The sequence below is a fragment of the Buceros rhinoceros genome, unplaced genomic scaffold (genome assembly GCF_000710305.1).
Source record: "Buceros rhinoceros silvestris isolate BGI_N320 unplaced genomic scaffold, ASM71030v1 scaffold5246, whole genome shotgun sequence".
Classification (NCBI taxonomy): domain Eukaryota; kingdom Metazoa; phylum Chordata; class Aves; order Bucerotiformes; family Bucerotidae; genus Buceros; species Buceros rhinoceros.
In genome coordinates, this window is record NW_010416804.1 from 69,353 (window position 1) to 87,050 (window position 17,698).

The following is a 17,698-nucleotide window of genomic DNA, read 5'->3' on the forward strand; positions in this document are numbered from 1 at the left end:
TGCTGAACCACCTCCAACAACGTGCATTGTCAGAGTGCCACAGTCCCAGCTGGACACAACCGAAACGTCACGTTGCAGGACCTGACCTGGGCCTTTCCACTTCTGCAGCCTGCAGCTGGGGAGAGGAAAGAAACGGAGGCAGAGAACACCTCTTGGAGCTCGCTCTCAGCTGTTATCCTGCCTCCGACAGAGGGACTGGGAGGAATTAGAGATGGGAAGTTTTCAGTTGTGCTTCAGGCTCAGTAAATGTGGAAGAGTCACCACGGAAACCCCTGACGGTGCACACAGGTGGGAAATCTTAATCCCTCTGGTGTCTTAACATGTTTGACAAGCCCATACTCTACAAGCAGTTGGGATGCTTAGCTAGTTCCACCCCAGCTAAGGGTCAAGAAAAACCACCGTAACAGCTCCCCATCTTAGGAAAAGCTTTAGATTGTGCCTATGTTTCCATGGAGAGCTAGCAAGCCTCCAGAAAATAATCTTACCCGTCTCTCAGCTCCAGACTCCTCTTCATCATCTGCTTTAGGTTCATCCAGGAACTGAATCACACTGACTCTGTTTAAATTGGTGTCCGTCCAGCTCTCATCCACACTGTTCTGCAGAAGATTCTCTGGGGAGAAAGGCAATACAGTGGGAGCTACTTTTGGAACGAGCAGGGTGGTAGACTTCGAGAAAAGACAGTTCTCAACCCATTACGGCACTTCTGTGGTATCTGCCCGTGGCATCAAACCACAGGGGCCTTGAGGACAAAGGATGCAGCCACCAGATCTTGCTTCCTCTTGTACATCTCCTGCCAGATCTAGAGCAGCCACCACAAAAGGACCTGAATGCCTCAGCTTTAGCACTCCTTAGCCAAGAACGAAGGAAAAGGGTAAGATTAAGGCATGAATCAGAAGTATTGACACAAGAATAGCATCATGAGAAGCAGCAAACCCTGCAGACAATGAACTACTCGGTCAACAGATCAAAGCAGATTTGAAGACTCGCTACATCTTCTCTACCACCTGGTTGAGAAGCAATTTCCCAGTTTTAACAATCTCTGCCTTGGAAAGCCTCCATCAGCCATTGAGGAGCCTGAGTCTGCCACAGGTACCATGGTAAAGACCTAGAGCCCAACCCAGCAGAGGGGAAGGCTCAAGGCCTCTTCCCTGCAGCGTTCTCCAGTGTATCCAGTACTGCAGACAAATTCTCCAAATATAAACAAATACTCCACCCCCATTTGTAATGCAGGCTCTCACCTAGGCTAGGAGAAGGCTGCTGGGGAAGCAGGTAGCAAGTGAGAACTTTTTCTCCTGTCTTTTCATCATCCTCTGTTTGGAATTTCAGCATGGGCTGGGACTGGTTTTCTGCCAACCACAGGGCCTTCAGGTTCAGATTTGTCAAAGCAAATGGCAAGTTCTGCAGCCTGTAAAAGAGAAGAGCAGCTACTGGTTAAACTTACTCGGTGATGAAGGACCTTCAGCTCAGAGCTCCGCACTGCGTCACCTGTGCTGGAGAAGAGCACAGCCAAGCCACGGCAGGAGCCCTCACGCTGACACAGCTGGCTCGTGCTGCACATGGCTCTGCCACAGCCATGGACTGAACTCCAGTCATACGCTCTCACCAGTTTTCAGCAGTTTCCCATCAACAACGTGAAAACATGAACTTTGAAGAGGGGCTCAAAGACAGAGCAATTACACTTTCAAGGAGCACAGAGTGTTCCAAACAGCAGCTCTGGTCACCTTCCAGCTGCTACAAGAAATACCTGCCTCAGCCAACAGAACTGCAACTGCAACGTGCCAGATCTTTCAGAACAAAGTGCAGATATCTGCACACTGTGGGGCTGTGCACATCACGAGGCTTTGGCACCGACCACCCAGGGACTGATAACACAAACTTGCAACATCTGCCAACAATAGACCGGGGGTTCCCTGATCTTTATTTCATACGTGGCAAAGTGCCCCCTTGCTCCTGCATTGCTCCACCGCGAATCCAAGTTACACAGAGAATGGCTTGACAGGCAAAGCTTGAGACACCCCCCTCCTCTGTCCAGAGCCCTACAGAGCCAGTCTGGGCTTCTCCAAACCCCAGATCTTGGGACCAGCACAGATCCACCATCTTCCAAAACACACCACAGCCCAGTCACACTGCTCCCGCTCAGCAGCCTCCTTAGGAACATCTGACAAGCCTGTTGACCCTTCCTGCTGCTGACCTGTTCCCAGCCACATCCAGGACATGAAGCTCAGTGGTGTTGGCAAGCTCTGGTGGCAGGAGGGCCAGGCGATTGTCTCGCAAGGACAGCACGTTCAGGTTGGCACAGCCTCCAATCTCAGCTGGAAGGGATGTCAGCCGGTTCCGATCCACATTCAGGTTCGTCAGCTTGGCCAGCTTGCCGAGGGACTTTGGCAAGGCCTAGGAAGGAGATGAGTCAGTGGTTGTAGAGGATAAGAGCAGTAACACAAAGGTGTAAAGGCATAAATGCCTTCATCTGGGGAAGAAAACTGCCTCTGTCCTAACAGACACATCTTTGATGAAGTTCTCACTAAAACTTGGCGATGGATTTTCCCTCGGGTTCACAGGCTGTGAGGTGTTTCCCTCACCTCAGCACAGCACACCCCAAACACCACTGCTCACAATCTTTCTCCTGTTCATCTGTCCATTGCAAATACTTGTGTTTTGACAATCAAATCAGGAGCAGTTTGGAGCAGGGCCATTTTAAACTACACTCCTCCAGGGCCCTTGCCAAAAGTAGCTTCTGATGTAGTGCTGCTCCCACCAGACTGGACAGGCTTCAGGGCTGGCTACCCTAGAGCCAGCACCCTGGCTATCCTTGAGAGCTTTTCAGAGAAAAAAAAACGTGAGAGAAATCAGCTTCCACCAGGGTCTTCTCCAGAGCCTGTGAGCTGGGTGAAACTGTGCATCAAAGCAGCTGAATGGAGAGCAGCTGGAGCATGCTCAGGAATCTGGCTCAGAAGCTGGAAGACGGGAAGAGATCCCTGGCATGTGGCTAAACCGCACAGCACAAGAGAGGCGGTGTGGCTGCTGCTGTACTTACTGTCAGCATGTTCTCAGTCAAGATGAGTTCTGATAGATTTTCACAGTCTCCAATTGACTCTGTCACCTCTGTCAGCCGGTTCTGGTCCACCTTGAGGATTGAGAGCTGCTTCAGCTGACCTGGCCAGGGCAACAAGCTGGGTGTGAACCATGCCAGAGGTAACCATGCTGTTCTGTGCCCTCCTGGACGAAATGCCTCCCACCAGGGACAGACAACCTCACAGCACAGGTACTGCCTTTCTTCCCAACACGTGTGTTCACAGGTTTCACCCATGCATTATGCAGATCAGGAACCTGAACTCATCCTACACCATTCTGCTCACCAGTATCATTCACACTTTGGCACTTAACCACTGTGATTATGTCCACAAGCCCCAATACCTCATTATGGACACTCCTGCCTGAAGCCCCCCCGCAGCAACACCGCCGAGCAGGGAAGTCCTGCCCTCTCCCCATCCTGCAGGACTCACCGATCCCATCTGGAATGCATTCCAGCAGATTCTGCGACAGCAGCAAGTCCGTCAGCGCTACCAGCCCACTGACCTCATTGGGCAACTGCTCCAGCTTGTTCTCAGACACATCCAGACAGACCAAGCGGCGGAGATTGCCCAGCTCCTAGGACCAGAAAGGAGACACTACAGCTCGAGGAAGTGGCTGAGGAAGGGAACAAAGTGGTGAATCAATGCCCTGGACAGGTACTCACTGGAGGGAGGGCTGAGAGCTGGTTCCGGTCTAACCAGAGCTCACGCAGGTTTGGCAGCGCTCCCAGAGTGTCCGGCTGTAACAGAGCAGGACAGCAATGGCATCAGTCCATTCCAGAGGAGAAGCTGCTCTAGGACACTACAGATCACACTACACCTCTACAAAGCTGGTCACTGTTACTGCCTTCACACCCCTTGGAACCGCTCACTGAGCAGTTCATGAAGCTGACGTGTTGGTGTGCCACAGTACAGCAGCTCGGACATGTGGAAACACCTGGGATACCACAATGGCTGCAGAAGGTCCCAACAGGAAACATGAAAGGCAACAGCAAGGACTGTCTGGTAGCAGGCAAGACAAGAACTAAAGAGGGTTTGGAAATTCCAGTCTTGAGTACTTCTCCTCTTCCTCCTCTTTGACGAAATGAATATTTGGGTAACACTGGCCAATTCCACATTATACAGTAGGACCCTCAGCAACAGCAGACCCACCATCTCCACATCACTCCTCACACTCCGATTATCAGCTGGGTTTGGAGTTAACGCATCACGGGACTGCGGGTCATGCCAGACACCTGTTCTCACAACCCAGCTGCAGCTTATGCACAGCCAGCTGCACCAACTCCTCTGCCTCCCAGCTTAGACGGGTTTCTGCCAAAAAGTATTCCAGAACATGAAGCGCAGGATTCAGTGGCAGCTTAATCCACAGCCGCAAAATTAAAGAACATCACCGGATGTCCCCAATGTCCAGACAAGCTGAACTTCAAGACTGTGCGCTGGCTCTCAGCTCACTTATGCTCGGAGCCCTCTGTGGAGGCTCCCCAGTGCAGGAGGTATAACCCCCCGCCATGCCTGGCTGACTTCACTGACAGGAACGACACGGAGCGGCCCTGCACTTTGCAGCAGAGAAATCAAATCGGAGAGGAGGAAGGCAGGAAGCTGGCCCAGCAGAGGTGACAAGCAGCAGCTAGGGCAGTGCAGCACAAGAGAAAGGGAGTCCCAGGGAGTCTCACTGGAAAGGAAAGATCTCGAGGCAGCTGAACAGCAAGGATTAACATCCCAGGCCAAACACGCTGGGAAAGAGCAAAGCATATTGTGCATGAGGACCGCAGGAAGCAAGACAGAAGGGCCAACACACAAAGAGACCATTATCCTGGGGTCAATGACTCGGCCACGGTGGGCAGATCAGAATCTTCCCCAACAGCCTGCAGGTCTATTTCTTTGCATTTCAGGTGAAAAAATGCTTGCTTCCACAGAGGCACGGGGTTCTGCCCCTACCACCCATCCACATTCCCTCCCCACCATCCCTCACCTACCAGTACTTCCAGGTCATTGCCACCAAGGTCCAACTGTTCTAACTTGACAAGGAAGGAGAGTGAACTGCAAGACACGGAGCAGATAGAGGAAGAGAGAAAAAAAAAAAAAAATTTTAATGTGCATCCAACATCTGGAGAAGCCCCTTAAGAGTTACAGAAAGCCAAGTTTAAAAAAATAAAAGCTGCAAGAATACCAAATCTGAGAAAAAAACAGAAAGAAGGGAAAAGAAGAAAAAAAAAAAAAAACAGAGGGAAAAAAAAAGGGGGAGGCTAGCATCTGGGACACACATCTCACAATGACAAAACTTTAATACATCCTAAAAGCGTTTGGGCATCCTGACCTCTAGCCACAGTCAAGGGGGGTTGGTATCCTTCCCCAGGCCAGACCATCTGCACCAGGGAATTGGGTTCAGTAGCACCAGCAGTCCCAAAGTGGCCAGTTCCCATTCTGTCACCAAAGTGCCTTTCCCCCCTCCCACCATCAACACTCTTTGAGCAAAAACACAACAGATGACAAGCCACACCTTAACACTGCTGCCCATTTTTTGCAGCAAGGATGGGGGCCTGGGCACAGACTAACAGATTACAGAGGGAGTCAGCAGAGGACAACACATATCTGAGGGCAGGGGGCAGAGCAGAGCTGCAGGGAGAGGCAGGAATGACGACAAATCCAACAGCCTTGCCTTCCCCCAACGGGATGCTCAGGCTGCTGAGGAGAGAGGGGAAGACAACACTGGCACGATGTCTCGAAGAGGTCAGGACATACAGATGAGAAGCTCACTAAATCCAACAGCCTTGCCTTCCCCCAACGGGATGCTCAGGCTGCTGAGGAGAGAGGGGAAGACAACACTGGCACGATGTCTCGAAGAGGTCAGGACATACAGATGAGAAGCTCACTAGGCAAGACACTGCGAGAAGCCTTTGCGGGAACCAAAGCCTGTCCATACTGGTGGTCCAAGGATGTGCCCTGACATTTTGACCTGCTGACAGAAAAGGCTGCAGTCTGCAGCCCCACAACACCAGGACTCAGTTCTTCTGACATGGCCCAGGTCTTCACTCAGTGAAGGACACTGTGTCCTCAGCTCTCGCTCCCACTCTATCAACTCCAGCTCCCACTGCCCCAAACGGGGGTGGCTGTCTCTCGCCTCACACTGCCCTCTCAGCCTTGCCCACTTCCCCAGCAGGGAGGGTCTGCAGCTCCTCTTATTCTCTTCATATTAAACTGTCCTAATACAGAAATCACTGTGCTTCTCTAGAAACCGAGCTCCACATCTCAACGCCACCCACTCTAAGGAAGTTGGGGACTGCAGACCTGTGAGAGAAAAGTAAAAGAGACCCATCTTGCCTGGGCCAAGCTACAGAAGTATTTGGGTTACACAGTTCTTACAGGGTGCTAATGCTGACTACTACTGTGCAGGAAAGGTCCTGCACAGTGACTATGGCATCAGAGACAAGGTGACAGTGTTAATTTGAACTGCGCTCCTCCACTGCGTAAGCACCAGACGTGAAGCTGGGAGCTGGCCAGTGCAGACTCACTCAGCTCCTTTCTGGAAGTTTTTTGTCCTTTGGGCCAAAGCTGACACGTGAATTCTACAAGCAGATATAACCAGTGTCACACAAAGCCTGTACCTGCAGGTCCCAGAGGAAAATAACCATCAGGAAGAGCACGTGTGCAAGTCAAGGCAACACCTCAAAGCACAGGAGGCACAGGCTCCTGCTGAGGGTCTCAAGGTCTTGCCTGAACACTGCATCATCAGATGCCTCCTCTGCTTCTTTCTTAAACAAAGCAGAGGAGCAAGGTGGGGAAGTGCAGGCAGCCAAACCAAACACCTGCCACGAGCAGTAAGAGGGCACTGAGGAAAGGTGACTAGGTGCACGCCTCACACATTCACTGAGGAGTCTGTGTGGCCTCAAAACACTGCCATACAGCAAGAAGTCAGGTAGAATCCCTTCCAACATGTATTCCAGGAAGACTGGGGGAATCATCAGCCGGGTGGATAAACAGGCAGAATGTAAGCTGATAGAGCTAATGTAGTTTAGAAAACCCAAACAACTCTCACAGGCTCCAAACCAGAGGTTAATGTAGAGAGTCATTAGTTCTCCACATCCTATCTCCCCGAGAGCTGTACCAACCAGATCCTCTACCAGGAAGTCACCTCTGTCCCTAACTCTCTGAAACAGTTAACAGGACTTACCTCTGCTCCCTCACTGGCTTATTTTTTATCTGCTGCAGGAAAGCCAGTCATCCCACCCGCTCCCATAAACTGCTCAACCAGAACCATCAGAAGGGATGCCCATGAAAAGAGAGATGTCAGCACCAAAACATATCTTCAGCTGCATTGTACTGCTCTCCAAATGATGAACTCCACCAACACCGAGTTCTTCCTATACCCAGATCAGCACAGTTTCCTCTTTTTTTTCCAACAGTCCATCAACTGCTCCACCTCTCCAGGAAGAACGGTTCTTACAATTTCCATCAACTTTCCTGGGGAACCCTGTCTATTCCAAATCAATCCCGACAGAAAGGCTGAGTGCAGACTCTGAACATCCTTCCCTGCTCTCAAGCCCTGCAACACCTCTCTCCCTCCTCACCCCAATGTTCAGAAATCCAGCAAGATGCAGCAGATTTATGCAAAGTCTTGAGCCCTCCCAAGTGCTAGAGCCTGTCCTACAGAATCAGCCAGTCCCTGAGGAATGGGTAAGAACGATCAGGCAGGAGACTCCTGAAGCCACCAGACAGACACTCACGTGGGGAGAGTCTTTAGCAGGTTCTCACGTAGCTCCAAAGTCACCAGGTTTGCCAAACTGCAAGAGAAAAGGGAGCGAGAAAGCCAGATTCACTGAGTAGGGCTCCAGGGATACCAGGAGATGCTCACATCCCTTCCCTTGGGACCACCCCTTATGACCTGCACCAATGCACATACATGAGTGTGTGCACACGAATGGAGATGACGGGGAACACAAAAAACAAGGAGGATCTCAAATGAAGGTGGCTGCTGACTGCAAAATCATGGGGAAACAACACTGTGCCCAAACTCAGAACAAGGAAATGTGGTGTCACACACAGGACTGTCTGCCCAAAACAATCAAATCCCTCACGCGTAGAAAGCCAGATCCCACGGGAAGGGCACTGTACTCCATGGGCAAAGCCCGATTGGCTCTGCCTTGGCCATCTGCTAGTAGTAGAAATCATTTCAACATCCCAGACAGCCCACGTGTCTTTGGAAACAGACAAAGGGGCACTCGGGGAATATGGAAAGCCAGAGGATTTGAGAAGCCCGGGTGCACTCCTTGCCTGTGCCACAGACCACAGAGGAGGGGAAGCAGCCGAGACCAGGAAAGGAGCCTTTTTAAAAAGGGTGTCTTTTAACAAGAACAACGCTTAGAGGTGCCGGCACAGTATGCTCAGAGCAAGGGCAAGCTCCATCTGGGATGGCAGACTCTTCTCCTCCACATCCTGCTAGTGTCCCCAGCCTAAAAGAATGGTGTCCCCACCCCAACCCTCCTCCCACAGGAGGCATACTCACTTCCCAATGTCACTGGGGAGGCTCTGCAAGGACACGTCATTCAAGGCCAAATGGCCCAGGCTCCGAAGCTGTGTGAAGCCCTCTGGAAGCCTGTGAACGCATGACAGAACAAAACACCATTAATTCTACGTGCAAAACAAGCCCTCAATTCCTCACTTAAATCCTGCAAAAGCCAGTCTTATCCCAATCAGTATCAACATGTGGAAAGGGAACAGGAACCTGCTCTGACCCTGGGTCCTGATCCAGAATGTGACACTTGCACTCAAGTCACTACAAGTCCAAGTGTGCAAACTGGGTTCTGCAGTGCTCAAGCACAACTCCCAGACTAAATGATGCCATGTGATCCTTTAAATTGGAAAGCTGGGAGGGCTCCCAAGTAATCCAGATGCCCATCTAAGGCTATTTCTGCAGATGACACCGCAGCATTCCTCAGTACCAAGCAGTATCATCGTAACAGCTCCAAAGTGCAACAGAAGAGGGAAAGACCCTGGGAAAAGGGAAATACTCTGCTGTTAACAGGCAGCTCCTGGGGCTTCCCTGCCCAGCTGCTCACGACACACCTCTGGGCCACAGAAAGGGTCTGACAAGTAACTTCTCGAGCAGAAGTGTTGCTCATTCCTGGGGTATGAGGATTCTCACCGACTGAAAAGCTCGTCCCATTCTGGCAGTGTCTGGCACCACAAGAGGGAAGCAGAGAGTTAAATCTACTAAGTAGCGCTTGCCCAGGAGCACAAAGGCATCTGGAATCAGACTGGCACCTCCAGGGACCCTGGCAGACAGTGCATCAGCACACCAATGCCTGAGAGCACAGTTCACCACGGCAGAGGAGCCACCCCTAAATTCTCCAGACTTCACAGATTAAGAACTAGAGAGACAGAAGACTGAAGAGACAAGGCGGAGAGCCCTGCTCTTGGACACAGCTCTGGGCACTGCGGTATCAGGGAAACCAACCAAGTACAGAGCTCAAAGGACAGCCACTGTACGTTATAAATGAGAGAGCACAAAGGATGGACAGAGAGCAGAGGACAGCATGCAGGCCTTCCTCTACTCCTCTCTAGTACAAGCCCACATCCATTCTGGTTTGTGCACCAGGCTGAAGGGGTGGGGAGGGAGTAACAAACCTATTCCAAGAGGACAAAAAGTCCTCACCATTCACACCAGTGGCAATAGTATGACAAAAGGCTCGTCAATCCAAGTCATAGGCCCTGCAGAAGAGGGAGCACATGCCAGCTCCTCCCTATGCTAAGCGTTCCACCTGCCAGGAGAGCAGACATCTGCAGGTCTTGGCAAAGGCAGGGTGACCCCAGGCCTTGACTTCAGGGGAAGTCAATTACAAGATGAAGACCAGAGAAAGCTTGGGAGAATGAGGAACTGCAACTCTCAGTCTCTGCTGGACAAAAGGGCTGCATATGCCTTCCCACCTGGAGAGAGGATTCCCACTGAAGTCTGCAATTTCCAAGGACTTGCAGAATTTGATGCTTTCGGGAATTTCTGGAATGTCTGGAAAAAACACACACACAAAAAAAAGAGGCTTGAGCAGAGCCTATCATGTGGAAAATGGGACCCCAGGTATTGGTGACAGCCTAAAGCAGTAAGAAAACCAAGTTTTCACAGCTCAGGACTCATGAGAGATCACTGCAGGACTGGGAAAGGGCACTACCTCTTCCAGACCGTGAGTGGAAGGGTAGTGCTACTGCATGGAGCGAAGCAGGGCTGCGGGTCACCCACTCACCACTCAGCTTTGGCCTTACCGTTACGGGAGATGTCCAGTTCCACCAGCTGCATGAAGTTGGCCACCTCAGGGGGAAGCCTCTGGATTTCATTGTCACTCAGACCCAGCTTGCGCAGGTTCAGAAGCCTGAAGAAAGGCTGTGACAGGAGAGGACAAAACTGGGTCAAAAGCAGTTCTGTGGGAAACCTGCTTTCTCGCCTCAGGGCAAACCTGAGCATCCCTCCTTGGAGACAACTGCCTTCTCTCACAACCTCTGTCCTGGTGAGGTCCTCACAGGGCAGCTGCTGCACAGCTGAGAACTCCGATTAAGGTCAACAAGAGATGAGGGCGAAAGAAGAAAGTGAGATAATGAGCTTAGCTTAACATCTCTATTATCCCCCCACACCCCGTAGGATACAACATGGATGTTCCACATTCCTAAGACAATGGGTCATGTTAGGCATCCAGATGCTCGCATCAGGAGAAAGCCCCTGTAAACCCACTACAGGGTTTAGGAGTCTGGCCCAGAGGAGCCCACAAAGGAGAAACGTGAGGGCTCTTCCAGGCTGTGGTCCCGCCCCCGCGGTCGCACACACCTGCTGTACAGCACTTTTTGTCAGGACACCCGTGACAGGTCCCTACACCGACAGAAAGCATTTGTGCCACATGCTGGAAAAGAAAGGGAGCAGGTGAACTATCTGTAGGGCCCAAATAACAGAGAAGCAAAAAAACCCTCATGTCTAGAACCACCAGAGTCATAGACATGTTGACCGGAAGGGATGTCTAGAGTCCTCCTACTCTAACAGCATCCAGTTTCTTCACACCTTCCCTTCTCCAAGTGAACGGCATCAGCTGTGAACAGTGAATCGCAGGAGTCATCCATCGTCCTCTTTCTAGACATCCACAGCCTCTCTCTCTATAAGCTCACTAAACACAACATACTATAATTATCAACTGAACAAATCTTGCAGCTGCTTCTAACTATTGTCAGACATCGGATACTGGACAGGATGGAAACCAAGGCTGTGCTGGTTTCCTGGATGTTTCAGAGCACCTGGGAATAACAAACAAACAACCCTGGGCCCTGCAGAAAACTGACAGTTTTAGGAAGTTTATCTGATGGTGGCTAAAGGCAAAGGCTGCTGCACACACACGCAGTGACAGGGCAACTTGGAGGAGGTGTTTGGGGGCAGCCACAGTGCAGACAGGGGCTCCAGGTCACCTCCAACAGTTCACGAGCCTCAGATGGCCAAACCTTAAGGAGCTCGTAACTCAAGCTGCGATGGGAAAGAACACAGCGGTGGAAGTCAGGTGTAGCAAGTGACAGGCAGAAGCCACTTCTAATGCACATCATCACCCTGCCTGACCTGCACCAGCGGCAGAGAGGGGATTGCAGTGAGCAACAGAAGGTGTAATCACAGGATTACCGACAGACCAGAAAACACCTCCAGAGAGCCAGGGCTTACACCAGCCATATGGGGAAGGACCAGAAAAGAGGCCTCAACCTTGTGTCTCAGTTGCCTTTCCCGTGGCCCAGGTTGCTGAACAGACCTTGGAGGAATAGCTGAGGGGGTACCACGATGTATTCAGGTGGGAGAGCCACAACTGTCATCCGTAACATTCCAAGAATGACAATACAGACCAGATGTGGGACGGGTAAGGAGTAAAAAGGTGAGGCACAATGTAACCATGAAAAGACAGGCAGAGCATAAAGAGGGCTGCTCACCCCACAAGAGGGATGACAAGGAGGACCAGTAACACAGTGTGAGAAGCTTCTCTGCTGCAGATCAAAACCTCTGCAGTTTCCCACAGAGACATCTCAGTCTCAGAAGCTCTGCCGGGGGTTTGAGGGATGGCAAAATCTGCTACGCCAAGGTGGTCGTTCTTCTACATGACTCCCATACTGAAAGCGAACAGTGCTCTGAGATGAGCAGCAGCGACGTGACACTAGTCCTCCTGATGTCCTAAAGTAGCACAGGAGACCATTAAAGTAAAAAATGAAGAAAAAAAGAAAAGCCCTCTTGACATTGAACAGCACCAGTTCTTTTTAATTCAGTTTATCTAATGCAAATCAGTTTAATAAGAAAGGAAGTAGGTGAAAGTCTAAATGACAACAAAGGTTTGAGCCAGAGCAAGAGGCTGAGAGACTTGATTTGCTATTGTTTCCTAGACCCTTCTCCTAATTTTAGAATGCAAGGAAATTCCAGGCAAGACATTGTGTTGACCTGCTGGAGTCTACGAGCTGGAACGTAACAAAGGGAACAGAACACCTATAGACCAAACCGTCAGCTCTTCTGCCTACAGATTTCAGATAGTCTCAAAATATATGCAGGCCACAAAAAAAAAAAAAAAAAGTAACGTCAGAATAAACTAGGACAAAATCACGCTATCTGCTGCACTGCAAAGTGCAGGGGAAACATTTATTGACAGAAGGGAGTTTGGAAGGTATGGTCTGTGGGGCAGCCTGGGAGCTGTGCACAGCGATGGCAGAGCTGCCTGCCGGTCAGTTTTAGTTTCTTAGCCAGGCCATCAAAACCAAGGCAACATCACCTTTCCTCAGCACAGCAGTCGGTTTACTGCAATTAAACAGGACAAACTGTGTAACAGGCCTTTCACCCCCATAACTGCCTCACTGGAAACAACCTGAACCGACATGCCTGGAGGGTGGCGCAGACCGAGCCCCAGAACCAGGCCGTCGTGACACCCTCACAACTCTTCCACCAGATTAACTTTGCTTCAGGGAGGCATCTACTAAAGATAACGTTCCAAAAAAATCTTGCTTTGCATGCTGTTTTCACATCAGTTAACCAGCATTTCTTCTCCCCCAGCTTTCTCTTTGTTGAGAAAAGGTGACCAAGAAGCTCCTAGAGCTCCCAGCACTGTTGGACTGTCACTGGACCTGTGCACACATCTCTGCCCAGCAAACTGCAGGGCAAGAGCAGTGCACCTGCCTCTTAGAACCCAATTAAGTTGGACTGGAATAAAATATTTTTATGTGACGAAAATTCAAACTAGTCACCAGCGGATGTCACAAAAAACAGATGTGGAATTACAGCATTCCCCTGCAAGAATTGAGATATTTGCAAAAAAAAAACCAACAAAGGCACTTAAGCAGAATCCCTGTAAGCCACTGTGTCTGCTCTGACTAACAAAACCTTCCTCTTCATTTACCAGCCACCTACTCCTCATCGTTAGCCCCTTCCCACAGGACCGTGCTGGTGCAGCACTTCAGCTGAAGCAGAGGTATGCCAGGGTATACCATCCCTCGACAAACTGCACGGTTCATGACCGTGGTCACTGCGGGAGCACAAACAGTTCTGCCAGCGGAGCAGGTTGGTGTTCCATACTGGCCCAGCAGACCCCACGGCCACTGCCTGCCAGAGACGCCAGGTGACCCAGCACTGCTGAGGCCGATTGACAGATGCAGGTTGTTTGGCGGCTGCTCAGAGGTGGGACTGTCTTCAGGAATGAGCACCGTGAAGTGCAGAACTGATGCACATCCCACTGATGCTCCCAAAGCTTTCAGAAACCAGCAAGCTGTCAAAGCTTGCTCCTTACCGGGACTACAGTTAACGCGATGTCAAACGCAGCAACACAACTATCTAACACCAGGCTTTTAATTCTCAGTTCAGTGTTTTGTGAACCAGGTAACTCAACTCCTACATGCAACAGCCAAATTCACAAAGAGAGACCATGCCAGGGATCCCTCTGCGACACTGGAAACAGAGAACAAACTGATTTTAGAACTGTTACTGGAACCAAGAGTGAAAACTTCAGCAACTGTCTCTTCGGAGTCTGGCAATTATCCATTTTACTGATCAATATTAACCCTGTTTCACACAGCTGGCAATAAAACCCCTCATGAATTTACCACTATACTGAATGTCTCTATTAAGACGAAACATACATGACTTCAAGATTTACTAAATATAAAAAAATAGTATCAATCACCAAATCTGCATGACCGAGATCTTTCAGTGTCCAAACTGGACTGACAGAAGGTCAAAAATAGAAGTTTGACCAAAAAATAAGCAGCAATCTCACCATTTCCTGACATACCAGAAGCCTAAAGACCACACAGGGCAAACACGGAACAGAATGAACAGACTCCGGTGCCCAGCAGTTCAGCAGCTCAGAGTGGGATGGAAGTTATCCCATTCAGGACAAAGAGCAGGGGCTGGACTAAAAAGTTAACAGCTCAGCTGGGCAACCAGGGGAAAAAAGCCCTTGTAAAGCAGCATATACTACAGAGATATTCTACTGCTGAAGTACGGGGACGGTTACGGGAGGGCGGAGATGGAAAACAACTACAAAATTGTCTTGCAAATACAATTCAGGGCATATATGTTCTTACGCTATCCGGAGCGGAGCAACATGACAGATTGGAAATCCACAGGCCACTGCTCTCGTTAATGTACTGACTGGCTGAAAATTAGTGAAAGGTATAAAGAGCCTGTAAAGCACCATAAACCAAAAGATTAAATTACTCCACAAAATTATAATGCTGCAAAAAAGACAGAAAAAGTGTGACATACAGGCTCTGTAGTGTGTTTTCAGGTGCAAGACCCTCCTTCAGCAGCCCCTCTGAAGACAAGATCAGGCAAATATATGAGAAGTGATTCAAGAGTTACCTGTAACTTCCAAAACAACACTCAGTTACTTTGACCTCTGTAAAAAAATGAGGCAACCCAGATTCACAGGCTTCTCAGTGAAGAGGGACAGTGACACAACATCCTTCTAACCCTTTGTATATCACAGAATGGTGAAATAATTTGGGTTGGAAGGAACCTGGGGAGAGCTCTCATCCAACTTCTTGCTCCTCTGCTCAGGCCTTTGCCTAGTCAAGTCTCTCAAAACCTCCAGCAACAGAGGATCCCAAAATCCTCTGGGATTCTGGGTCCACCACTAATTATCCTCACAGGGAAAAGAGCTTCTCTGCACCTGGAGGGAATCACCTACAGCTCTGCAATGCCCTGTGCCTCTCATCCTCCCCCGGCACCAGCGGGCTCCGTTGCCTTCCTAATCTCCCCGCACACAGCAGCGGGGTGCCATGAAGTTCCTCCAGCGCAGTGACTTCTCCAGATTGAACAAGTCCCGTTCCTGAGGCCTGTCCTGTCAGGGAAGTCCTTCAGCCTCCACCCACCCCACAGACTCTCTCCTGAGCTCACACCAGTGCACCCCACAGGACCCTACAAGGAGCTGAACTCTGAACACAGGGACCAAGGATGAAGCCGAGCTCCTCAAGTGCAATGTCTGCCAGGAAAAGTGAGGGAAGGTGGCCATGTGTGGCACACACATAACAATGCCCACAACAGCACCTGCAGCACAAAGTCAAGCTCACAGGCACTTTTGCATAACCAAATAAAGTCTCACGTGTCCCTTTTTGCTGCAGTCAGGCAAATACTGAAGTGTGCAACCGATACAAACAATGGCAGAGAACCATCAGACCTTTAGGAGGCCCCTGTCTGTGACAAACCCTTTACACTTAGGCCATGCCAGTCACTTACGTGAGTCACACAGCTCCCGCTATAAATGGGCTTCCCAGGAAAGCCCAGGTAGGCTAATGGACCCCCTAAGCTATTCTGCTCCTGTCAGAGTACGCGACCCTCACTTGCCAGCCAGGTCCAGCTAACCACAGTTAACCTGGGAAGACTTTGCTGCTGTTGTAACAACAACTGATGCCTCAGCAGCGTCAGAAGACCCACCTCAATACCAAAATCTGATGATACAAAGGGAAGTGAGAAAGGATGAAACCCTAGCACAATTACCGAAGAACCTCTGGATTCAGCCTTTGGAGCAGTTTATATAAAAGACAAACATCAGAGTAACAGAGCAAAATCACTGCTACAGTGGCCAAAACCGTGGTCACGGCAAAGGGACAGAAATGTCAGCGTCAAACTGGAACATTACGGGAGGCCAGGCAGAGCCATCCTGATCTTGCAGCACCCATCTCTGCCGGCAGGCCCAGCCTGCTCCAGGAACACTCTGAACAGCACAGTGTGGTTTTATTTGAGGTTATTCAGAGAACCAGTAACAGGCTCAGCCAGTTCATGAAACAAGAAACACTGGTAGGGGCAAACACAGGCTCCATTGGGCAGATTCACCTTCGGCTTCTGCTGAGGAACTGAAATTCCTGTGTCCTGAGCCAGCGCTGAGCCTCATGTACCACTGCCAGCACACACTGGTCCAGGACAATTTTTCACCGATAATGCAAGGGTGTCTGACTCCTACTTTGCAGAGCTTCTTGTCCAGAGAGATGCAAAAGCACCAAAGTCCTGGATCTCACGGAGTTCAGTACACATGAAACATTTCGCCTGCAGTTAGTTCATCAGCCAGGTTCTCCCACAACTCCAGCTTTGGCGAACTCGCCCAGGGAAAAGCAGAGTGAGCCTGGGAAGGAGGAAATACCCACCTGATTCAGAAAGGAGCTTCTGGCCTCATGTCCTCAACATGTCACGACTGCTCCCCAGCAGTGCAGAGGGGTGGCACTAGGGGTGGTGCTGGCCAGAGTTCAGAGAGGGAGATGCCTAACTCCTGAGCTGGGACAGGCATCGGACAGTCCCCTGTACCCCCTCCTCATTCATTATGTGAAGAACTCCAACCGCCTGACTCCAAAACTGGCTGCATTGGCCACCTCCTGTACCACAGGGGAGGACGGAGCCTCCACTGCCCACATCCACAGCATGAGGAAGTGCCTCTCTGCCTGTGGACACCAGCACTGAGCTCCAGCTGAGTTGCGAAAGCAGGGTAAAGCTTCAGAAAGCCTATGTCTGCCACACTGCAAAGGAGTATGTAGCAGGACAGTGAGGGAGGGGTGTGGATTTCCAAACACAGCAGTTCACTAGAAAGGCAATTCGCATCATGGAGGCAGGTCTAGCAGAACCACAGAATGGTTGAGGTTGGAAGGGACCTCTCCAGATCAGCTAATCCAACCCCTGCTCAAAGCAGGACCAGCTACAGCCAGTTACTCAGGGCTGTGTCCACTTGGGGTTTAAGTATCTCCAGGCATGGACATTCTGCAACCGCACTGGACAACATTCTTGTGTTTGACCACCCCTCCAGTAGAAAAAAAAACCCAAAAGCGTTTTCTCTGTTTCACTTTGCACCCGTTGCCCCTTGTCCTGCCATTGGACACTGCTGGTAAGAGTCTGGCTCCATCCCCTTTGCTCCCTGACGTCAAATGCACGTTGGTAAAATCCCCCTAAGCCTTCGCTTCTGCAGGCTGAAGAGTCCCAACCCTCTCAGCCTCTCCCCATACCACAGGCACCCCAGTCTCTTCATCATTTTTGTGGCCCTTCACTGGTCACACTCCTCTGTGTCCTCTTGGCACTGGGGAACCCAGCACTGCACACAGCCCTCAAAGGCAGAACAGAGGGGAAGGTTCCCCTCCCTCAACCCACTGGCAACGCTCTT

At 50.5% G+C, this 17,698-nt stretch overlaps 1 protein-coding gene across 1 annotated transcript in view; it reads right to left on the bottom strand.

Annotated features, from left to right (window-relative positions):
* The window catches only part of SCRIB (scribbled planar cell polarity protein), an 88,855-nt gene that overhangs the window by 63,783 nt on the left and 7,374 nt on the right, over window positions 1–17,698 (bottom strand). The window contains exons 3-13 of the mRNA XM_010137939.1: window positions 10,326–10,443; window positions 9,996–10,074; window positions 8,575–8,664; window positions 7,796–7,852; window positions 5,048–5,111; window positions 3,737–3,811; window positions 3,504–3,648; window positions 3,035–3,153; window positions 2,192–2,391; window positions 1,239–1,405; window positions 486–610 (exon numbers count right to left, since the gene is read on the bottom strand). Coding sequence (XP_010136241.1) covers window positions 486–610; window positions 1,239–1,405; window positions 2,192–2,391; window positions 3,035–3,153; window positions 3,504–3,648; window positions 3,737–3,811; window positions 5,048–5,111; window positions 7,796–7,852; window positions 8,575–8,664; window positions 9,996–10,074; window positions 10,326–10,443 — 1,239 coding nt within the window. The remainder of the gene's footprint in view (window positions 1–485; window positions 611–1,238; window positions 1,406–2,191; window positions 2,392–3,034; window positions 3,154–3,503; window positions 3,649–3,736; window positions 3,812–5,047; window positions 5,112–7,795; window positions 7,853–8,574; window positions 8,665–9,995; window positions 10,075–10,325; window positions 10,444–17,698) is intronic.